This window comes from Aythya fuligula, chromosome 15 (assembly GCF_009819795.1).
Source record: "Aythya fuligula isolate bAytFul2 chromosome 15, bAytFul2.pri, whole genome shotgun sequence".
NCBI lineage: Eukaryota > Metazoa > Chordata > Aves > Anseriformes > Anatidae > Aythya > Aythya fuligula.
The window spans coordinates 10,822,047-10,846,267 of record NC_045573.1 but is presented as its reverse complement, the minus strand read 5'-3'; the positions used below and the strand labels follow the sequence as shown (position 1 = coordinate 10,846,267).

The window sequence follows — 24,221 nt, the reverse complement described above, 5'->3', positions numbered from 1 at the left end:
ACTTCAGGAAAAATGGAGAAGAGAACAAACATCCTATTTTGATAAACAATTTCATGCAACATGAAGTGCAGCCAAGGACTTGTCACCAACCACCAAAAGGTGCCTTTAGAAGTCAACTACTTGTTTGTATTCAGTCAGGAGAGAAAGCATTACAAGGCAAACTGCATGTCTAATGAAAAAAGAACATTCCTATTAGGAGGCTTTGTTCAACTCAGAAAACTCATAAGCTGAGGATTTATCTATCCTGCTCCAGCCCATCTGTGAACCAACCTGGAGAGCTGAGTCTTCCCGGAACTGGTGTACACCGCAGCTTAACCTTCACCTGGCAGGAATTGACCACGATATTGTCACTGGGACTCAGATTGCGCATACTGACGATTCCAGGGGCATAGTAGCCTCTCATCAGCAAGTAATTGGTATGAGATGCTTGACGAGCTTTTACTTCTATTCTCCGTTTGCCTCCAGAGCTGTCGTCTAAGTCGTCATCCTCCTCTTCCTCCTCCTCAAGTCCTTCTTTTCCCAAGCTACAGCAAACAGAGACTGTTTGTTTGTTGCCTTTCCCCCTCCCAAAATAAGAAATTGACTCATTACAAGGAGTACAGCAAGAACACATGCTATTCTGCATTCCAGTGGTTAGTCATGAACAGCTGTGGGTACGTCCATAACAGGCTTATTTGAAGTGCTGAGAACAAACAACCGTAAAAAAACAAAATCCAGTGAACGTCCACAGTGAAGTATAGACTGTCTTTTTGTGAACATCTGAAATGAACCCCACATATCTCAGCTTAAAGTGCTGAACCTCTGAACTTCTGTTCTTGGCTGAACAGCAGCTTCATCATGAGAGAACACCTCTCAGAGCACAAAGGCTGAAACCGTAAGTGTCTCAGACAGGCATGAGGCATGTCTGTCTCATAGCGTAGGGTTTATTTTTAAAAGGAGAAAAGCATCACAGACCAAACACTTCAGTTATTTAAAAAAAAATAAAAAAATATAAAAAAAAAAAATAAAAAAAAAAAACAAGAAAACTGTAGACAACCTCAAAGTAGAGAAAGAATAGTTGTAACAGCAGCCATGATAGATTTCCCAGGAACAAATTTAGTCAAGTCAACACTGTTACTTTCCAGGACAAGAAAGAGCCATTCTGGATAAACGCAAAGCAGACAAGGCTCTGAACAACTGATCTAACCCTAAAGTTGTCTCTTGTTTTAAGCAGATTATGCTAGAGACAACCTAACCTAGGTTCCTTCTAATATTTTCTGAGATGGCTTAGACCTGAAGTACCATCTCTTAAAACATATTAAAACCAAAAAGGAAAACATCATTTTGAAAAAAATCTACTGTGAGCATATCAAAACCGGTTGGAAAACTGAACTCAGGTACCTCTACTCACAACTAGGAGTGCCAAGAGAGAGTTTCAATTTCAATGGTATTCAATTGCTGCAGGTTTAAAAAATAAAAATTAAAGAACAGACAACACACAGAACAAATACTGTGGAGCCAGGTGTCACTGATAAAGAAATCCTAGTAAATCTTTCTTAGTCCTTGAAATGGGAAGATAGCCAACTTCATTCAAGTTACCCCCAAACCTTATTTACTAATAAAAATAACAGTGCTTACCTTTTTATCACTTCATTTTCTACCATAGTGCTGTCCACCACAACTATCTGTTCTGGGATTCTCACATTCACAGATACAAGTCCCAGGGAGAATAGGGAAAGCATTGTCACACAGTGACCACCAGGTCCATCCATAGGAAATGTAATCATGTCTTCTGATGCTTTGCTTTCTTGATCTTTAAAGGAGAAGTTATCTGGCTGGTCTGATTTTTCTGTGTCCTTGAGCTTCTCGAAGAACTGAAAGGACTCCGTACAGATTGTACTAGGAAACCGCCATGTAAAAACTCTGGACAAAAGAAAAGAAAACAAACAACCAAACAAGAAAAACAATTGGCAAACCATAAATCTTTCGTAGTCTGTTCTTACAGTGTATAGATTTCAAATCAATAGTACACAGAGCAGCCAAATAGTTAAAGTGCCATGCTAGAGCTGATGACCAAGTATCCTCTACATCTGCTTTCACAGTCCCTTTACTAGGTCCAGAAGAGCAGGCATTTGTACACCATGTAAAGGTCAGGTACTATATAGCAAATATAAAGGAACAATCTCATCTCCTGCTTGAGCATTGACTGCATTTATAGCTAACTGCTCTTCCCTGCCCCCCGACATCCAGGGTACAATACAGCACAAAATAATTAAGAGACAAATCTTTTCATCACATCTAGAACTTTGGTGCTACCTCCCCTCTCCTCTGCACATGTCTTTCTGTAAAGGCTCTTCAGCAAACTTGTCTCTATTCCCTGCATGGTCCCAGTTGCTAACTGAATGAAGGGCTAACATACACAGATGGTATCTTTATCTTTTGAGCTTCAGCTGTTATGGCCGTTTGTTTTTTTAAACTCTAGATACTTCATGTGTATTCTCCATGCCAAGCATACCAGACTTGATTCTTCTTATTTGCTCATGCATATACAGTGACACCCACCTGTAATAACTCTGAGAGAGCTGATATGACATGGGTACAAAAGGCAAAGCCCGGCTTTTCTTTGGACCCAGCGTATGGTTTACTCGACGGCGATTGACCAAGCTTCTCTTCTGACACTCTAGGAAAGCCTTCACAAGAATGTCATCCCGGTACTCCCGGTACAAACGAAACGTCTGCAAAAAACACCAATGTAAAAGACAGTTTTAGCTCAGAACCCACTGGTAGGCTCACCTACTTGAGGTTTATATTAACTAAATGAACACTGAGCTACAAGCCAGAATGTAAGTGATATATATAAATTCACTTAACTATACTATTTGTTTCTTTTATTGGCTTCCAGGCTTTCCAAAGTAAATGCCAATTAAATTAACTAAATTCTGTAGGACACTTAAAAGTGAAAACGGGATCAGTCTCCTACTAGAATTTACTATGTAAAGCACATTCATTTGCACTGTATCTGGATAGATTCTTCCCATCATTTTACCAGGCGGACATGCTTCCACAAACTTGACTTTTTAGGCTCCATCTTGCCTGTTGATATTAAACTCCTTTGGAACTTCTAACTTTATTTTTGAAGTGTTTCACTGATAGATGATACATTTTTGTAATCTCCAACACTGAAGGAGAGGTTGACCAACGCCAGTGTCAGCTGGATACTAGGACTGCCTTTGTGGCATCTCCTCCAGAGCATAATTTCAATTGCTCAAGCATGCACTAAATCATGATACAGTTTGACCCACTGGAATTGACATAGAGTTCATTTCCTATGATTTTCAGGGATTGCTGCAACCTTACATCTTGCAATCTCATCCTCAGCAGAAAAGCACCATATAGAAGAACTGCCTGGAAAACATAATTTCTCAAAAGCAGAACAGAATAATCCCCACAGAATGGATACAAATCTAAGTTTCAGGGTTTCTTGTCTCCCATTTGAAAAGACGTGACAAGGTAAAGAAAAGCTCTTTAGGACTGTATGACCAGTAAGGATTGGTTTAGATTTTGTACCTGAAACGACTGGCAAGATTTCATCTGGTTATCCGAGAGTGCCAAAGTGCTCTGAATAAGATTCTGTAGCACTAAAAAATGAATATCGTAGACACTGAAAAAAAGAAAAAAGTGTTTATTTATGATGATGATTTTTGAGCAGGAGATACCAAACTACTGAATTAGCACAAAAATAGGCCAACTCAATCACTTGCTTCTTTGGATATAGATTTCTAAAGATGTGAGATCAGCTGAGGATCATTAACGTAAAGGAGCCTGTTAACATTTCCTTGACACTCCACCCTGAATTTTTGGATCAGTCCAGATAACCTGACATAAAACAAAGTTATTTTTGGTAACATCTCCTCCTCTTAAGGTACAGCACCCATATGGAAAACATAAATGTTATTATAATGGTAAGAGACCACCAGAATGACAGATTATTGTCTTAGTTGAGAATATTCATACAGGAAAGACTGTCTTATTTCACATTCCAGAGAACTCCTTGCCAGTAAATAAAACTTCTGCTTCCACCTCTACCCATTCCGTAAGACTCCTCCTAAGACTCCTCTGGATGTTTATAGGCTAACACAGAGAAGGTGCTTCCCAAGTACAAAAGTCTTCTGCCAAAAGCCACTTTCCAAAATATATCTGCATTTTCTGCCAGCGTGAGACCTGGGCTCATCTGACAGTCTTGCCCTATCTTTTGTCTGCACATGAGCCATAATAAAGTAGATTTTCGTAGAGCAACCGAGGATTCCCAACACAGTCTTCAAGTCAAGCACTTCCTTAGTGTTCTGCAATTTCCAGACACCTCTTTTCCATTTCTTTACAAGTTGAGAGGTTAGATTTGTAGAACATTGCAAAGCATTTCAGGAATGATCTTACTACTTCCTAAATTCTGGTGAGGACAGTAAGTGGTAAAAATTTCTTTTGAGTTGCAAAGGAGATTTAAAAACTTGGAGATAAAAATAATCACAAAGATACTGAAAATTCAGGTTTTCCCAACAAAGAAATTTTGAGAAGGTCATTGCTGCTGTCATTCTATTTATCAAATCCACGATCCATGTCAGAGATACCTGCAGGCTTTTAAGCGTATTCTTATACTTAGCTTTATATTGAAAAAACAAACAAACAAACACATGAAAAACATACTGAATTAGATGACTATATGCACAACTTTCACAGATGTGAGGGCTGACATGACCCTGGAGTCCCAATGGAAAAAAATAGTGCTGATGTTACTCACCTACTGAGACTATCCTCTTTTGTGTTTTGGTTTGTATCTTCTCCAATTGCCAAAACTCGAAATCTAAATAAGTGAAGGGAAAACACCATGACAAAAGTAACATGTTTTATGCTGAATCTGTGCCATACAGAGATCTTGATTTCGTATCAACTGTGAAATGCAGAGGTTAACCACAGCAATTGCTAATAACCTAAGTACTAAAGCAGTGCAAGGGTGCTCTCTGCTCCAGCAGCCCTCAGCATAACTGTCAGATAAAACACATGCATGGGAGCCAGTACAGAATTGTACAGATTTGGTATTTTACTGAGTTCTCAGAATTTCAGTTGCCATCCACAGCATTTCAATAACATACAGCTTTTCCCAAAGTAAAAAAAAAATAAATAAAAGTTACAAAGGTGCTAAATTTGTTATCATAAAATTGTTGAGACCCATATTTTCAAACTCATCTCCAAGTAATATTCATCAACAGAGAGCCTGGGGAATGCTACACAATACTAAGCACTCTTTGGTATTACAGTTTTAGACAGCAGCATTGAAATGATTTAGCTGAATAACCAGCAACACATTATGATACAAAATGAAGCCAGTTGATCTGGAAAATGGTAAAGGAAAGTCAAAATCACCATTACCTGGAAAAGAGTTCCTGCAAAGTATCAGGAATCTCAAGGTTGGGATTCCCCAGTGTCGAACTGAATTTCACTTTCAGTCTTTCCACAAACTGCTTAAACTCTGTTGCACAAACCTTTAAAAAACAAAGAGAAAGAAATTGAGGTTGGTAACATTTCTGAAGAGTCGGAAAAGACCATTTACTTTCAAAGTGTTGATGGAAGATTCTGGTAGAGATAGCTTAGTATTGAATTATCAAGTCAGAGAAATAGTCCAACAGATGACAGAATTCATTAAAAGCTCTGTAAAGACTGCTGATTTTCTCAAAAGTTGCAGGTTCTGTTTGTAATCAGGCTCACAGCTACAAGCAACCCACCATAAAGACAGTTAAAAAAAAATTAGACACAACAGCATAAGATATCTTGCTGGAGCTTTGTTTAGGCTTCTGCTTAAGTATTTTTTTCTCCTTATACCCTTCACAGTCTCTATCATGTTCTACCTCAAATCAGTTTGCACAATCACTTTTTGAAGGACACCTGTTAGACAAGGGGCTAAGAGGATTAAAAAAAAAAAAGTCAGTGTACATGAGTACACATGAAGGATTTTTACAAACAAACACATTGAAAAAAAAAACACAATTTTGTTGTGCTGTTTACATGCCTTTGTAAGGCTGCCTGTGTCCATCTCATTCCCAAATAGCAATGATGCTACATTTTTACAACAATGCTATTTTTAACGTAGCAAAGAGCACAAGAGAGATAAGAAATTAAATCATAGTGCAAGTACTCAAGAAACGAAATCACAGTGCAAGCACTCAGTAACCCAAGCAATGCAGGCACTCTATGACCTTTCAGATTATTTCACTCCTACCTGTGGATCTTCATAGTTATTTTCTCTATTCATGAAATCATCAATGAGGGCTTTATCTTGGTAAACCTCAGCAAGGCAAACTCTGCAACAGATACAATTGAAGACATTGTAACTGGTTGAAATTCTCTCAGTCTAATGCTGCTCAGAGAAATTAAACTATACATGTCATTTACAAAATAGGAATAAAGGAAGAATTCTGCCTAACTTACCACATACCTAGATTATCAGTGCAATCAAACCACCTCATCTTCATTTCACTACTTCACATGGGCTGTGATAGAAATGAGACCTGAATAATAAACCTAAATTTCCTTTAGGAAAAACTTCTATGCCACAGCCCATACACAGTGCAAGAATAGCACCCATGCAAGTAATTTTTTTTTTTTTTTTGAATATTTCGTAAGGAATGCAAGAAAGTAGAGCAGAATAGGAAGCAGAGGTGTTCTGTGAGGGACGAAGGGCTGAAAAACTTAAGTGAGACAGCTTGGTTCATCTGAAAGAAGATACCAAAGTGTAAGAGTTACTTGCCACTGTTACTTCTAAATCCCTGTATCTTTACTTAAGAACTGACAATCAAATTGAGACATTAATAACCCAAACCAGATTCAACTTGTTCTTTCAAGCATGTTTGTCTCCTCTGTCTAGAAGAAGACGAGCAAACAGTAGAGCTAGTTACTTTAAGTATGTTAACCCTTTTTTCCTAGTTTGAAAAAAAGCAATTATAAATTTTTCTAAGGATCAAACAAGATGTATGTAACTGACAATTGATCTTTCCTTTTACAGAACTTTTGTCTTCACAAAGGTGTAATAATGGATCAAAAAAAAAAAATTCCATTTCAATCAGAATCCTCTTATAACAGATACCAACAGGATACAGATTGGAAAGATGGAAGAAGTGGCTGTGCAGAGTGATACCTTTTTTGTGTAATCTCCCAGCTTCTGAGAATTTGCTTAAAAGGGAAATTCCTGATCCACAACAATGTCTTTACATTTATAATGTCTTTAATACTCTTCAGTGGATTTTTCTTTCATTCATTTATCTCGTTACTTGCTGAATTCATGTAAACTTTATTATCTAAAGCATCCTGTGTCAAGGAGTTCTAAGCTCAACTGCATGTTTTATGAAAACCTACCATTATTTTAAACTACTGGCTATGATCTTTATGCAACGTCTTCAGTTCTTATATCAGTTAAGTAATTGTTCCTTCTTAATAGCATAAACATGTCAGAGAACCAAAAAATCATTTGACATCTCCCCTCAGTTCTCTTTTCCAGGCACACAAATCCTTTTACAGTATCTGTTTCCATCCCTAATTATACTTTGCACTCACCTCTAACTTCTCAAATGTACCGTATCTTCTTTTGAAGTTATGGGGAAAAGAAGAATAAGTGGACACAATACCAGCTAACATCAGAAGTGTACAGTACTTTTAAGATGCAAGTGCACTACTGATTTACATACCAACATATTTCTTGTGCTATTCTTTATGCCATTGATACGTCTTTCCCCCTGAAGAGACAGATTTGGTAGCACTAGGGTGCAGAAAATGGGAAATTTATATTCCCATGAAACAAGATAAACATGGGAGGAGCGCATCCCTTAGTTTCAGAATTCAGCTTATACCTAGAACACAGAAACCTTCTTACTTGTAATTAAGGTAAGTCTGGGGATTTCTGACAATGTAACGAGCTCTTCGTCCAACAGAATGGGAAGTTTTATCAAGGGACTCCTCAAAACTGGCATGCATGATATCCCGAACTACTTGCCATGGAACAAAGGGTCCTTTTACCTACGAAGAACAGAAACATTCAGAGTTAAACTTCATATTTTATGTACACAAATAATGGTTAGAACCAGGAAGAACTCCTAGGATCAATGAAATGTGTGTTCAATACACAGACCCATTAAATAGAGGCCCTACCTTGGCATTTAGCACATGACTAGCAATTCGGCACAGCATGAGCAAGCTGTCTTCTTGCACTGTCCAGGTGACACGCAGACGTGTCATTCTCTGCAGAGCACTCTGGTCAGCTTCGTCATGGTAGCGGAGCCTTTTGCTTTTTTCTACAGAAGTTTCCTCTAAAATCCAGAAAAAGACAATTATCTCAGCACTACGTATTATGATGAATTCAAACTCTTATCACAAACATTATAAATGCTAATGTGCAACTTCAAGGAGCAAAAGCCCAAATTAGAGACTCAGTGGGCTAAATACGCTATCCTTGCTTTGGAAAACATGGCTTAAATCAATGAAGAAATGGGTTAAAAAATCCACAAACAGAATTTGACTGGATATAACTCAAGTTCTTTCCAGTATTATGTTTCCATAAGATGTAGTACAGCCAGGCTATTCACTATGACACACTACAAGAGAAGTGCAATGTAACCAACAGTGAAGCATCAGATGTGTCAAATGTATTTTAATCATTCTTCAATCTGTAGAAAAACCAAAAACACTAGAGACTATGCATTCAGCCAGGTGTATGCATGGTAAATGGTTATAATGTACAACTTGGAAAAAATGCTGTAACACCAAGCAGGTGCTTTAAACAGAAGAATGGTTATCTGTTTTCCTCAAATGTCATTGTTTTAATTTACATTGAATTTTTCTTGAGACTAAGGCCTGCATGAGAATAGGAAACAAAGCAGCTTGCCTTTGAAAGATATCCAAGGAGCAAGCCTGAAACATTACAACTGTATTTTATATTTAAGAAGTTCAGACCAATGTTTGTTGTGAATAAAAGCACAATGCAGCAAAAATTTTTAAGAAGGAAAAGGTGCTCACTGTGGCTAGTGTGAAAAGCAAGCAATTAGGCTTTTAGTTCCCATCAGTAGCTTCTCAGCCAATTCAGAAGACAACAGATGTTTCTCTACTGTTGCTGTTTGATTTATTACCTTATCCTTGTGAAGATTAAAGTAAGAGATAAAGTCTGACAGGAAGAAATTTTGTTAACTACACACTTAATGCTTTGTTTCTTTTCTTTTGTGCTGCTTTGTCAGCTCTGTGTCTGTCATTCAAAAGCAGAAGACTGACTGTATCAGGGGAACTTGTTGTTACATACTACCACAGACACAAAAAGCAGCAGTCTAGATATGCACAGACATGCAGTGGATTACAGAAAGTTTATCTGTCTGGATGTGAATCCCTCAGGGGATGAGGAGGATTATGGAGCCAGGAACAACTTCCAAAACTGAGTTTGTAAGAATGAAAGCACAAAAACAGAGAAGGAGCCAGGTGACAGCAGTTGAGGAAGTAAAATGCATTAATACCTTGCTCAGGAATGAGCAAACAAGCACTTTAGATAGAAAACTGACTACCTACAGATTCTTCATGGTCTGATGCTCTAAGCCTGCTATCAAAAAGGTAAATGGTGAATTGCAATGAGTTGATCTGGCCCAGGCACAATTTGAATTTCTTTCGTTTATACAGTAGTACAACCATGATCAACACACAGGTAACAGCTGCAGCATGCTCCTGTTTTCCACCAGAGCTACAATACAGTCCCAGAACATCTGAACCTTTTCACCAAAAGAGACAACCCAACAAGATGACCAGTAACATTCCATTTCCCACACTGTGTCAGTCACATCAGCTTCTCTAAAGCAAGCTACAGTAGGTAGATGCATTAAAAAGAATGCTTCTTTTTCCTGATGTGTGCTAGTTACTTACCTTTCTTTTTCTTCTTTATTGCCTTCCCAGTATCCTTCTTAAGCCTCTTCCTCTTTTGGCTTTTTCCACCTCTCACTCGTTTGTTTCGATCCTGGGTTGCTTCTTTACTTATTTCAATACATTCCTCCTTCTGGACAAGAGACTTAGATCCTGCCTTTGCTTCTCCCAAAATATTAATTTTGTTACCTAAGATGACATATATTTACAGAAGTGGATCTTTATAGCAATTTCATTCTACAATAATAAGATATAAAAAGCAAGTGCCAGTTTCAGTGTATTAAGAGAGAAGGTCTCTCCAACTCGCCTTTTGTTAGTCAGTGTGGCATTTCATGCCACTTCTCAGTAGCTTACACAGAATAAAATCCTACCTAAATTTGGAATTATCAAGTAATTATTAAGTCTAGAATACAGTGCAAAAACACAAGGAAACTGAACTGAGGTTTTATATTCAACATGAAGTACTTCCTCTGCCTTAACTTAGATGCTAGGCTATGCAATTTTAGCAGCGCCTTAATGAAGGTTCATTACAGTGAGCTTTTTGTAATTTAGGAATTTAAATCAAGCTAGACTTGGCAAAAATGGTTTAACAGTTTCAGTATTACAAGTGTTTAATGTCGCACATTCTTCTTTTAATAGCTCCTTTTAATATATCAAATTGAGCTTATAAAGATGTTGAATGAATTATTTGTAACAAGGACTTTAACCTTAAAGTCATCTAGATGCTACAAAACAGGCTAGGGATGAAGAAAACCAGAAGTCTGAAGGTGCAATAAGACTGTTTGCAAACAGACACCTTTATGTAGCTGTATCTACATATAAAGTATACAGAACAACTTGACTGCAGAGCAACTACAGCCTAACATACAGTTAAAGTACAAGAGTATGAACACCCTTGACAACAACAACAAAAAAATCGAAGCAGCAAGAAGTTTCCCACTTTTAGGAAAGATCAAAAGGCAAAAAGTTTGGATCCAATTAAACCAGTGGCAAATCACTGAAAGACGGAAAAAACATCACTCACAAATTGCTTTAGAAAATAAGGTTAGTATTCTATACTACATCGGTATAAACCAGACCTCTGATACTACTACAGCCTTATTAGAAAGATTCAGGACCTAACATCCTAGTCATAAGAGACACTGGGTCCTTCTGGACTTTTTGCAAACTGCACATCAGAAATTAAAAAGGATAAAAAAATAATGTTCCAGATATCCAACAAATAGGAAAGGAAATTATTTACTTTTCAATTACAATGCCTCAGAAGCATTCTAGGTCAGGTACAGAATAACCCACGTAATCAATATGGGATTTAACAAAGACATTATCAGTCATAAAACAGTCGCAGCCCCCACCAGCACCAGCACCTTACCTCCAGTACTAAGTGGAAGAGGGTGTTTTGTTAAGAAGGTTTGGAGCCTCATTGTCAGTCCGTTTTCAGAAGCTGTATTTTCCTAAAAGAACAGCATTTTCAAACAAGTGATATGCAAAAGGAGTGCATCAGTTTTAACATTACAATAATGGTATCGTTTGAGTAGCGTCTGAAATAAGCTTTCAGTATGAACAACAGAAAGATCCCTAGCTACAATGAAGAATTCATTTCTCCCGTTACTACTACGTATTTGAATGGCTGTAGAGCTTTTCTTAAATTATACTGTCAAGATACTCACCTTGCTAGTCTTATTGATGATGTAGCTTGTCCAGATCCAATTGCGTTTTAAATGGCCATAAAAGCTGGAATCCAGACCTGCAGCACCTAACCCATCCCCAGGGATTGTTCCATTGTCAACCACTTCTCGGCTGCCTCTAAGAGAAAGAGTAAAAAAATGTACATTTATTATTTTATAAAAGCATCTGAGAAAGCAATTCCTAAGTTACATGTGTGCAACATGCAGAACTCTCCCCTTACTCTGCAGACGCAAAGGCTCTTCCATTAAGTTGTAGTGCCAGATATTTAATGACCAAGCTTTCAGTTTTAAGATTATACCCAAAGCAACTTCATTATTGTTAATTAAGTTCCAGTGGTCATGTTAAACACTGGTCTCATTATTATTCCTACAACAGAACTAGAGAAAACACTTGCTCAGATGAGAAACTTTCTCACGGCAACTGTGGGGAAAGTTTTCCATGGGAACTAAAGGCCACCATAAACCTGACATTTTTCACACTGTCAAGCACTGATCTCTCCAGCTAGCAAAACACATTAAAACCTTGTTTGAATACACATACAAACAGGAAAATGAATAAATAAATAACAAAAAAACAAAAACAAAAACAAACAAAAAAACGCAATGCATGTGAAATTCTCTGCCTGGAAGGAAAAACAAAACCAGAAACTGGAATTTGGTTTCCTCAGATATATACTCCATTATTTATTTATTTTTAGATAACTTCATGTATCTATCAGTAATACTGAAAATACCTTTAAACACTGTTTAATAAAACAGAATAGAGTATTGACAACAAAACTAAACCATAGTGCACAACAGTATTAAAAGTATAACTGCTATTCTGCAAGGCTGTCACAGTATCCTGGCAGTGATGTATCCTGGCAGAAGATGTATTTCAGGCTTCTGTATTTCACCAGTGTACATATACCATACTGGGAATTGATCTGCAAGCAATATGTAAGAAATTGCAACACAGAAAGGACAGAATTCAGAATGTGATACTTGAGAGCTTCTGAAGCTCTGTGGTACTTGAGGTGCCATGCTATAAAGCACAGGAGAGTCCTTAATTTTTTCCCTTGCATTAACTGTGCTTATGAAGCATTCCTTCCTTCCCAGTTTCACTTTCCCCAAGACTCTTTCACCACACATCTGTACTACTTTGGAAGGAAATCTGAACCTGTTTTTCCCATTCTGCTAGAATAAATACCTACTTGATAGGCACGGTGCTTGTAGAATTGATACATAACTATGCTTCTTCTTAATCAGAAAAGTTCTGAATTAAAAACAAAATCAAACCAAAACAAAAACCAACCATGAAATGCTCATCTTCACTGCATTTGCTGTTGAGTGACATTCTCAAAACCAGAACAGTTCTTTTTACCCACTCAATTCATTCCACAAAACAAGCAAGAAGCAGACATACGTGGTATATTCCAACATTGCACACTTCCGTTCCAGATTGTGTTTATCCACTGCTGATTCTTGTTCCATTTCTACATCTAGTGCAGTCTCCTCCCCTTGAAGATTACTTCTCTTTGAACGAGGATAGCGGACAACTCCTAGACATATAAATGATTTTGACCATCATGTTGAGAAGTTAGACTTCAACCCATTTCAATCTACCCTGCTATGGGAAACTACTGCTCTCACTGACTTACCAAACAGTACTAAATAGATTCTTTCACCTGACTAATTACAGAAATACAGACTAGTTTTGTCTGGCCTTTCAGTAGCAAACTTTTTTATCTTTTTTTTTTTTTTTTTTTTCTTAAATGTATACTTGTTGCAGCTGTATATCCTATTTAAAAATACAAAAGGACAAAACAAAAAATAAACTCAAAAAAATTGGGTGCAAAAATCCTTTAAATTCCACTTCTCAGCTAACGGGGGCTATCTGCTGGAAAGTTTAGCAACATGTTTTTAAGGAAGAGAGAGATCTGCTTGAATTGATAGAGGACTATGACAAAAATATACTACTAACTATTCTCAAAGTATTCTCAAAGAAGCTTTTTTCATAGCTGAATTGAAATCTAGCAGGGCTATTACACATATCGATACTTCTAATGGGACAGAAAGGATTTTCCCTTTAATACAGTTCTGAAAATGTCAAATATATAGTTCTGTTTCTTAGATCTCAACTTCACAGAATTACAAGGACAAAACTCCAAGTCCTAGTTTTTTTTTTTCGTGCATAAGGAGATCAGCCAACAGAACTAAAGGCAAGCAATTGCATACACAGAGCCTGCCTCAAGTTTTAGGAAAGAGGGAGGAATTATGGCTTTAACAGAATGAACATTAAAGGTGATAAGAACGTACAATTATACCATACCCAATGGTGTATTAAGGCAGACACACTGCAAGTCAAACCAGAAGTTTTCCACATCCTGCATGGTATTCAGAACATATAAGCGCCTCTCAAATGGGCGGCTACTTTGTGCCAAGTTATAGTGGGGGTCACAGATAGTGGTATCTACAATCACAGCATTTCTCTTCATATACACAAACACCTGTCAAATACAGTATGTTTCAAGGCTGGTAGAAAGAAAGCATTGAAATCGCATAATTTACAAGACACGAAATCTAATCTGATTAGCAATGATTAGCATTTTCTCTGTCTTTGATGTTTTGAGCCAGTATATAAGCCAAATATTGCTCAGAGATGCCAACATCCACCATATTGCATTGTATTCCCAAACTTCCTTTGCCAGTGAAGCAAAAACTTAATTTTTAGGTTTAGAACAGTTTCTTTCCCCAGCTTGTGCACAGGACTATTCCAAGTTTCCATAGAATGCCTACTTCCTACAAACTCTCATTCAAGATTAGGCTCCTCTTTAGGGGCCTAATTATCTATCTTGTAAAGTATATGTGCTCCTTTGCATGTGCTCTCAATTTACAAAAAGTTGTGTAAGAATGTCTCTATTTTATTATGATTAGTGACTTAATTCTGTCTGTTAGACATCCAAGGCCTAACACCTTAATAAATGAGTATATGGCATACCAATTTTTCACAAAGTCTGCAAACTCATAGGTCATTATTTGTGCAACTTCCAGCATTATACACTTGAGTACTCTCTTTCCAGAGAAAAATAACTTACAATATGACAGCTGGAACAGGAGGTTTGCATATGTCTGCAACATCAGTATTTAATTAAACTGCTTAAGGCAATTACAACCCCCCAAATTTGCATTTGTATCACTGGAACAAATAACACGAAGGAAAATGGTTAAGTTTTCAAAGAATTACCTGGTCTTTGTCTTGAAATTTCTCTGTTGGACCAAATTGTATCAGTCCCATATAACACAATCTTTGAAGGTTTTCTACGACTGAAAAGATGTACCTCCTGCAGTAATGTTAGAAACAATCAAATTAGCATTCACGAAAGCACTAACAATGATACCAGAAAACATGCCATTTTCATACAGCAACCTGAAGTTTCAGAAAACCAGCTGCTTTTTTGAAATACTGGGTTTTAGAATTTCTCAAGTGTCTGACTTGTTAGTCCACAGAAAATAAGTAAAATCACAAAGCTGCAAGTTTTCTTTCCTCAAACAAAAAACATAGTATTTTAGCTAATTATTAACAAAATTTTGCTAGCAAAGAACATAATTAGCTAAAAATACTTTATGTACAAAAGAGTTGAACACGGTTAGAACACCAGCAGATCTGCAGACAATTTCTTATTATGAGAAGACACACATAACAAAACATGACTACTAAATATGGGCTGATAAACCTTCACGTGTCCATACAACTATAAGGATTCTTGTCCAGTTCTTTAAAGTTGTAAGGTTCAGAACTACCTGCTCCAAGAAACTGCTTTCAGAGCTTGGCATAGCAAAAAGTGCATAATTTCCCATGATATTTATCCACTTCAGTGGCAAAACTCTGGAAGTTTCAGGAAGCTTTTGAGATCACACTTCTGAGACAGAGAGAGAGTTTGTGAAAAATTCAGCTTTGCTCACATTTAACTTCATTAAGATCTAAGTTTTTCTGTGCAATTATATGGGAATTTATACCACTTTTTTTTTTTTCACTTTATACCTTCAGTCCAATCTCGATTTCTAAACCTTATAGATGAGGAACGGCAAACAATGGCAGACATGCCTGCGTGAGCACATAACACAGAAACTGAAAGTTATGTATGAGAGGCATGAGTTAGGTAATGTGTCACCTCCTGAAAGATTTATGAAGGACAGCATCATTTAGACTCTATTAAATTTTGAATTTAGCAGCAGTTGGGAGTGTGTTTTGAACAGAAGTAACATCCTGCTGATGAGTTATGAAGGACAGAGCCTCCCAGTTCTCAAACACTGCCCGACAGCATGCATGAATATCATTTATTAGTTTCTTATTACCTTCTATTTGGGAGAGAAAAATACAGTTTGGCACACTATCCTTACAAGATTGATGATGCTTGTCTTCAGTAACAAAGTTCTCTTCGACATAAACAGAAAATAACTGAGAAAACAGTCAGCCACTGTTGTTTCCTCCCTAGAGCCATTTACTTTGACTCATCTACTTACCTTTTGTAGAGAAGCTGCTGTCGCACTGACCTTGGAAGAAATCTGATCAGTGTGTGCCTTTGTAGTGGATCATTTAAAAATTCTTCCAGACCATCCACCTAGAATTATTTATAAGTTAATCAAAACGTGAAATATAACTATCCTTTAAAGTACCGAGCTTTGGTATTATTACTGTCTACTGAAATATTTTTAAGCAAAAGTTACTGCTTTTGTAAAATGGTTAAACATTAATCGTGTTAATCAGGCAGGAGATTCACTGAGATTATAAAAAGCTCTTTGCAAAATATAACCTTTAGAATTTTCAGTATTATAGGGCTACACATTTTTCTCAGCGTGGCTGTACATGCAACTAGCATTTCTGTACAAGAAACCACGATGAAATGAAGTTTCTACTCTCTAATGGCTAGTTTCATTAAAAAGACTAAGGTGGTATTTGTTACTGCTTATAAATCCAGTTGAATTATCAGACTTTAAATTAAACCAAATATGAGGTAATAATAATTAAAAAAAGCACTATACCTTGTAGCTCACTTGTACTATTTGAACAAAGAGTGAGAGAGGCAAACAGAGAAGAATGTCACTAACAAGAGCCCATCCAAATCCAAACTCTCTATGAACTGGCAGAGGAGGGACATAGCGCATCCATGACATATCATCCACATACACTAGGAACAAAATAACTGGCTTAGGTTCAGATTAAGACAAACTCAATACTTACACTAGTCATTTTACTGTGAGTGCTCAAGCAGAACATATCTGGCAGTTCATTGTTTGGATGCCTGAAAATCTAACATGACCTAAAAATTACTTATCTCGCTGACTTTCAGTCTTTTTTGAAGTGGATTTTTCAATGTTGGTGAGGACTCTTGAAAAGCCTGTAACAGTAAGTTTGTTCTTCTTTCTTTGCTTACACAGACATTTTAGAGGATGTCTGAAAACTACAAATATAACAAATTCCCATATTCTGAAGTGTGAAGACGGTACTTAGACTACCCCATAAGATCTTTATTTTTTTAACCAAGATAATCTGCTCAAAGACTTAACTATCCTTAAACTATATTTAAAAAATAAATAAATATGGATATCCAATCCATTTCTTTTTCTACATCCAGTAGCATGGAGAACAGTTGATCAATTAACTAGAACATTGTCTTCACTTTGGAAGATATGCATTCTGTCCCCCTTACTACAACTTTTTTATATAAAAAATAGAAGGTGGCAACATTACATAATTTAGTTTAAGCACTAGTTATGCAACTGTGGATTTGGTTCAGACCTATCCCTAATAAGAATAAATCTAAACCATTTCTTCCAATTTACTCAATACAATTTGGAATTCAAATCCTGCCCTCCAAATTACTAGCAAACCTTCCACTTATCATCATCCCTAGTTTGAGCATATTTTGGTTAATTATCTAAATCATTAAGAAAAAGTATTAATTATGATTGGCCCCAGAATAGAGGTCCTATATGATATCCTTTTCAATTTGAGAACAAGCCATTAATAATCTATCAGTACTTTTTGCAAGCATTTGTGTTCCTACCTTTGTGTGTTTTCATTGAAATCATATTATCAAACAGCTATGGAAATATTACACTGAAGCACAGCAAAGCCTCTAGTAAAGCCAGGATGTGTCAATTCTTACCTGTTTGATTAGACAACTCCACTTCAGTGTCACGTGCAGAGATTTCAGGATTTGTTTCAGCTTCAATAATGTGCACGCTCCCATCTGTCTGGGCCTCGAAGATAGCAGCGTTCACATTTGGCCCTTGCTTGCTGCCTTTTTTCTCACCATCACTACCTCCTTTTCGGTCTGCTCCATTTAAAGGGTGCCCATAAATTAAATACCAAAGGAACATATGGACCATTCTTAAACGGGGCATTTTGGGAAGAAAGCCAAGAGAACGCCCAAGTCCTGGAACTGGGAGGAAAGATAAAGTATCAAACAGAAATAAAAAGTGGTTTAAAACAGGAAAAAAAGAAAAAAAAAGCTACCTCTGCAAAGCTGATGTGAAAAAAAATGGAAGAAAAGGTGGGCCATTGAAAGTAAATATCAGTTACACATTTGTGAAGAAGTAGAGAATGGAAGTACCCCAGCTTGCAATTAAAAAAAAAATAATCTAAGAAAACATTGGATAGTAGTCCCTAGCTGAGACTGCTTCTAATGTAAGGCATTTCTAGAAAATAAGAAAAAAACAACCACTTATATCTTACGAGAACCCAACATCTGAAAGTGATCATTAATAATAAATGGAAATGTGAAAGATGACAGAAAAAAAAAGTTGGATATACCTGTAACAGGGTGATAGTTTTTTAGCTCTGTTATGCCCATTTTTTCATCGCTTTTTCCTGTTCGACTATTATTTTCAGCTTTACATGAACTTTCTTGTGTTTCTCCTGATTCAGGAACTGCATCTTGCCCCACGTTTTCCTCTTCAGCATGGTCCTGCAATGTTGGTGTCTGCGGAATTTTAACCCTGTATTGAAACCATACAAGACTTCGGTAAAAACAGGTAAGGTTTTTTTTGCAATGCTTGCAAGTTGAACAGAGATGGCATCACTGGGGCTGGTAATTAAAAGAAACACAAGTCTCTCTGCAAAAGAAGGATGGCCTTGAACACTTGTTCCCATGAAATGATACTGAATATTTTGATGGAAAAAGGTACTTTTATGAGCTTTTTTTGAAAAGATAAGCTGGGTATTGAAATTTAATATGCACAACCCTATTCTCTCTTGGTATAGGATTTCTTTCTTATATTAATCTTTTCAGACACAAGGTGCAGGTGGAAGCTTGTGCTTTGCATTTGAGAATGCATGCACGGTTCCTAAAGAAGGGAACAGAACCCCATCTCTGGGAATTGATCTCATTATGAGGCTACATGATCATGTTTTTTTTTCTGCTTCACCTCCAAAGTCCTGAATCCTATGCTCTCTGTTGCCCAGTGGTCTTGCACGTAGGTGACCATCACAGACTACATTTACAGTTTAAAAAAAAACTTCCTTTGCAGAAGTTTTTAAGGTAAAGGGTGAACCAGTCTTCTATAAAAGCTATATAAGGCTTGTAAGTGTTCCAAAAGTTGAACTTCAAATCTTTAGCAAATTAAGAAGTTAATGCCAACAGTCTAAAGTCCCACTATGATGATTTGTTTATCTGCCCACACCTCACAGGCAGTAAAATGCTTAAATCCCGAAAGAAACAGTTGGAATTTCTTCCTCATTCATCTCACCAATTCCTGTATTTCTCTGTCTGCAGCTAAAGAGAACCCTACGTTTTCTCTACATATTGCTCCAAGATTACAGGGTTAACTTGGCCTCGAATCCACTACTAACCAAAAGACAGAAAATTAAGAAGCTTAGTGCTGCCATTCTCATTCATTTGCCATTCGCATTCTCTATGAATTGGCAAAGCTCTTTAATCACTGCTGTTCTAAACTAGCTGGGTGTGATACCATGTGAAGACAGTGACTGAAATGCAAAACAAAATGAGCATGGAGAAGTCAAGACCTTGAAGCTAATGCTAAGTTCAAGGGATCAGAGTTCAATTCCTCTTCTTTCTTGTCTTTGGCAGATATTAAGCACCTCACTTCATCTTTGAACTTTGATCTCTCTTGTTAGAGAGGAGGCTAATTTTTCTTTTGCTTAATTTGCATTTATTTCCTCTGCATACTTTTGCAGGTACTACATGTAATAAGCCAGATTCCCCACGAGATCATCATTGTAACTTGCCTGCTTGCTGTGCTTGAATTGGAGATTCGGAAACGCACCTGCTCGATGGCACTTTTTACAAGTGGATCATTAGGACTCACGGAAGGATGAACAACAAACTCTACCTGTTAAAAGCAGAAGAAAATGAACAAGAGGTATTTATGGAGATATCAACTCTTAATCAGCCGCATAAATTATCAGAGATTTAGTTAGTAGCCACAATGGATGAACACTATAAAGTTTTATTAATTCACAGAATATTAACACCTTTGGACTGAAAGACCAATTAGCTCATACTAAGCAAGACACCAGGCTGTTTGGTCTCTATACCAATAAAAACTCAGTGTCATTTGCACAAACCTCTTTTTTTAAAAAAAAAAAAATCTGAAATATTTGGAGAATACAAACTTGCAAATATTAAGCTGAAAGGGATAAATGAAAAGCGGTACCTCATAAAGCCAAACTAATAGATATTATTGCTAAAAGTACACACACAATTCAGATTAGCAAGATTTCATGTGTAATCTACAGTAATTGTGCAGAAAGTGATTTTCAATGAACTGTTTCTCTCCCTGCTTCTGATATTTCACGCTCGTTACAATGACAAGTGTGAGCTTTACAACTACAGACTACAAACATTTAAACTACAGACATTTTACTTTCATAAAACTCAGTAACACTGCATTTTTGTTAAAAATACAAGGTAGATCCCATTCTATAAGTCTCAATTCAGAAGCTAACTTATCATTTCTCATACACTCTCTGCTTTCAAAATGAGATTGAATAGAATTGTGCCGTAGCCTGACAGTGCAAGGAGAGACAAACAACAAAACCTCTCGGACAGGATATTCAGAGACTGACCTAGGGACTATTCCTTGGTTTCATGATTATCTGCAGTACAATAATTGAAAGTAACCAGAAACCTGGTTTTCACAGTAGCTCAGTTTGGGATGTGTAACTTACAGGCAGCTCGACTGAGGGTTCTGCTACAAAAAGTAACGTCCTCCCTATATTTCAGTACAAAGGCCCAAAATACTTTGAGAAACCAGAAGGCTGTGAGAAAAGCCGTTTCTGTTGCCAGGGTTTGAGCATGCACCTTTTTACTAATGCCATCTTGGATGACCGTAGTACGATAGAGTCTGAGGAGTCCTTCTCGTGAAAGCTTCTGGACCAGTCGGATGATAGACTTTTTGCAACATTTAGTGGAGACACCTTCTTGCTTCTCTTGATCCATGACCATTTTCTGAAGCCTACAAGATGAAAAAAACCCCTGCATTTTAGCCCAGAAATGCTCCAAACTGCCTAAGCAGTTTGCTTGAGTTTGCTTGAATGAGGCAAATGGATTTTTCCCTACTTCCAGCAATTGCTGCTCATTTTTCCCTTTTGCTGTAGATAACTAGGAACTTAGCCTTAAATTTCAGCTGTATTTTCTCTGTTATTAAATGTACCATTTTCAGGTGAACACCACTGCTCTTATGTCAGCTTCTCTAAGGTGAAGAAAACCTACAGCTTTTCATGACGGATGCAGTTTGTATTTCCATTTGTGAGTTCAATTAAGATTGAGGCAGAAAGAGGTTACTTTGCAGTGTTCAGAGCTCAGAAACAACACATGCACTCACAATACAAATACACATATCCTGTTACTTGAAGCAAGCTCATTTCTTCTCTTGTAGTAGTCTGCAGGAGCATGTTCACACCCTACTCTCTTTATGCCCATTTTCATACACTTCTTCACAAATGCTCCAGGCCCTATTTCTGGAGAGCGAATTTTGAAGAGAATAATGAAGGGTATTAAGGAAATGAGACAGTAAAGTGAATGTACACCTGGACTTCAACTTTCAAAAGAATACCACATAATGGCAACTAACAACTATAGTGACAACCATCAAATTTCCCTAGCAGACACCGGAGAGGGGCAGAACTTTCACTAGTAAGGGAGGAACCTATGAATAGCACTAAAGGGGACAGAGCATAGGGGATAGAAGTATCTTTTAAGTCTGCTCTTGGACAAGGCTAGATGAATCAGCAACGAGGCTGGTGCCACAAGATGAAGCTCTAGTTTCACAACACTCTGCAGTTGAACTAGGAGACAGAAAGTTTCAAAATTCTCAAACCAGAGGAGAATAAAGTCATTATTTCTTACTAAATTCTTAGAACATGCAGCCCGGTGTATTTTTACAAGCCAGGATGTTACGCGCTGACATAGAAGATGGAGGGTGTAATCCAATCTGCCACAACAGAATCTTGCGAATTTGGAAACTGGGACTCAAGGAGAATGCCAGAATTGCCATTTCTCTTTGAAAGTGGATCTTAGAAGTCTGAAAGATTGCTATATCATTCAGGGAAATATTTTTAGTCCCTACAGGAAAAATCATGAGAACACATAAAACCATTCCACATAAAACAGCTAAGAAAAGCAAACTTTCCAGATCCCACTAAAATCCTAGTGACAAATGATGGCTGAGTGACATGAAGAGTCTCTACAATCAATGACAGAATAACACAAGAACAATTTTTGAAAACAAGTAGATACAAAACTTAGGCAGATGAAAGAATCCTCAAGCAGGGAAGTGCTGTACCTTACTATGTGGCTCCGGGCACTGGCATACTGAGAGGAGAAAATAGGTAGATCTCTTAGAGTTGATCTCTGGTCAGCTCTGATCAATATTAATAGAGATCTCTGAATATACTGTTTAAAATTCCACTTGTTTAATTATCTGAGAAGAGCTATAATTGCTTCTAAACACCTGACTAAGTTTTAAGATTCAGTATAACTTTAATCCCTCCCCCTTCCTTGCTGCATTCTCTCCATCATTACAGCACTACTATTAGGGATACAAAAAGCCAACAGCACACAGGGTTCCTGAAGCAGGGCCTGTGCTACCACAGCGCATCGGGTGCCCATAACACTGTTTTTCAGACAGACTCACGTGAACAAGCTTTCAATTAGCCGGAGGTTTCGGACAGCTTCCACGATGAGATTTCGGCGCTTTAGCAGTCTGTAAGTTTCATGAGATCGCTCCACTGCTGTAGCTTTGGAACGCTTTTCCTTCTTTTGGTCACATATCTTCTAGTGCAAAACATAGACAAAAAGATATTTAATATGAACTATTCAGGGTCATCAGCCTAACAGTTGTTTTTCACACAGTTGCACTCTGCCCATTCCATGTTCTGACCCTGGCTGACTTGAGAGTTTTGGCCTAGAGAGCTGGTAGTGGCATTACCATAGTGCTGAGTCCAAGCCAACATGTTCTGTCCCTCAGAAACACTTCATCTCACACTTGTTCTTGCAACAGTGAAGCTACACAATTTTCATGTCAAAGCCCATGAATTCTTCTGGTTTAGGGCAGACAAACCAGATAATACACACCACTTGTATGCACAGATGGACATTAGGTGATGACACATATTAAGTAAATATGGGGAAATTGTAAAACACTAGAGAACTAACCCAGAATGATGTCTACTTTCCTATCTGCTGGAATAATTTTCACTTGCCTACAACGTTGACAGAATATGAATGTGTCTTGAAATAAAATTAAGTTAAAAAACAAACAAAAAAAACCAATCCCATAAACAAATACAAAAGCTATAGTTGGAATCTTGTTGCAAATATACACAACTTAGCTCAGATAGCCATACCCAAAAGAAAATACTAAGACCCATGGTCTTACCTTAGGGTCTTCAAGTCTGACCTCCTCAACCACAGCCACATCTCCATCTTCATCAATGGAATGAGCACAGGTAGAAAAACTGGACTCCTGCTTTAGAGTTTCCAAAGTAGAATTCTCCCCCAAAGAGGTGTCTGCTTGTTCATCAGATTCTTCAACAATTTGAGGGGAAGGCAGCTTCTTCCCCACAGACTTCACAGCCGTTGGCTTTAAGCCTGGTTTAAGAACAAAGGGCCTTGTAATTGTTCTGCTCTCACAGTTTCTGCAAATGTACAGCTCTCTATAAAAGGCCTTCCCCCACTCTCACAGGTAACTGTATACTTTATAGCATTTTCACATATTCTTCTACCATGCTGGAGGCAGCGGTTTGATTGTGAGTGACTGAATTGTCAAAAAGTAAAGCTTTTAAAAAAGCTAACTCTGGAAATGTGGTTTTCAAAAATGTGCTCTCTGCATGCAGAAGCCTCTTCAGAGGCAGACTTACATTACCAAGAGGGGACAGATTAGCTTATTCAGAAACTGCTGTCTGAAGAAAGAAGGGTTTCTGTCAAAAAGACTTTCAAATTATGCCAGAAACCTGAGGGGAACTCTTCTGGCTCAGAGCAGAACTGAGAACTGATATAATATTACTCCCAAGACAATATACTTAAGGTATGGAGATTTGTTCTCTCTTCCCCTGGAGTGCACCAAAGAAGTGGTAGGAACATGCAAATAGCTAAACTAAACCATGAT

The 24,221-nt window shown here is 37.4% G+C and overlaps 1 protein-coding gene and 1 long non-coding RNA gene across 3 annotated transcripts in view; one reads left to right on the top strand and one right to left on the bottom strand.

The window, feature by feature from the left end:
* GTF3C1 (general transcription factor IIIC subunit 1) overlaps window positions 1-24,221 on the bottom strand; it is a 41,744-nt gene that overhangs the window by 7,027 nt on the left and 10,496 nt on the right. The window contains exons 10-32 of one of the 2 annotated variants that reach the window (XM_032197349.1): window positions 23,493-23,704; window positions 22,749-22,888; window positions 20,915-21,068; window positions 19,840-19,943; window positions 18,406-18,590; window positions 17,759-18,034; window positions 16,632-16,777; window positions 16,113-16,210; window positions 14,833-14,929; window positions 13,918-14,095; window positions 13,012-13,147; window positions 11,589-11,724; window positions 11,291-11,372; window positions 9,922-10,107; window positions 8,173-8,330; window positions 7,898-8,040; window positions 6,251-6,332; window positions 5,404-5,516; window positions 4,775-4,837; window positions 3,547-3,640; window positions 2,542-2,714; window positions 1,618-1,902; window positions 271-524 (exon numbers count right to left, since the gene is read on the bottom strand). In XM_032197349.1, coding sequence (XP_032053240.1) covers window positions 271-524; window positions 1,618-1,902; window positions 2,542-2,714; window positions 3,547-3,640; window positions 4,775-4,837; window positions 5,404-5,516; window positions 6,251-6,332; window positions 7,898-8,040; window positions 8,173-8,330; window positions 9,922-10,107; window positions 11,291-11,372; window positions 11,589-11,724; window positions 13,012-13,147; window positions 13,918-14,095; window positions 14,833-14,929; window positions 16,113-16,210; window positions 16,632-16,777; window positions 17,759-18,034; window positions 18,406-18,590; window positions 19,840-19,943; window positions 20,915-21,068; window positions 22,749-22,888; window positions 23,493-23,704 — 3,495 coding nt within the window. The remainder of the gene's footprint in view (window positions 1-270; window positions 525-1,617; window positions 1,903-2,541; window positions 2,715-3,546; window positions 3,641-4,774; window positions 4,838-5,403; window positions 5,517-6,250; window positions 6,333-7,897; window positions 8,041-8,172; window positions 8,331-9,921; window positions 10,108-11,290; window positions 11,373-11,588; window positions 11,725-13,011; window positions 13,148-13,917; window positions 14,096-14,832; window positions 14,930-16,112; window positions 16,211-16,631; window positions 16,778-17,758; window positions 18,035-18,405; window positions 18,591-19,839; window positions 19,944-20,914; window positions 21,069-22,748; window positions 22,889-23,492; window positions 23,705-24,221) is intronic. The other variant, XM_032197350.1, reaches the window with a different exon arrangement.
* LOC116495109 lies at window positions 524-19,845 on the top strand. The gene is made up of 3 exons (XR_004253925.1): window positions 524-874; window positions 18,520-18,626; window positions 19,789-19,845. It is a non-coding gene; the product is annotated as an uncharacterized LOC116495109 (long non-coding RNA).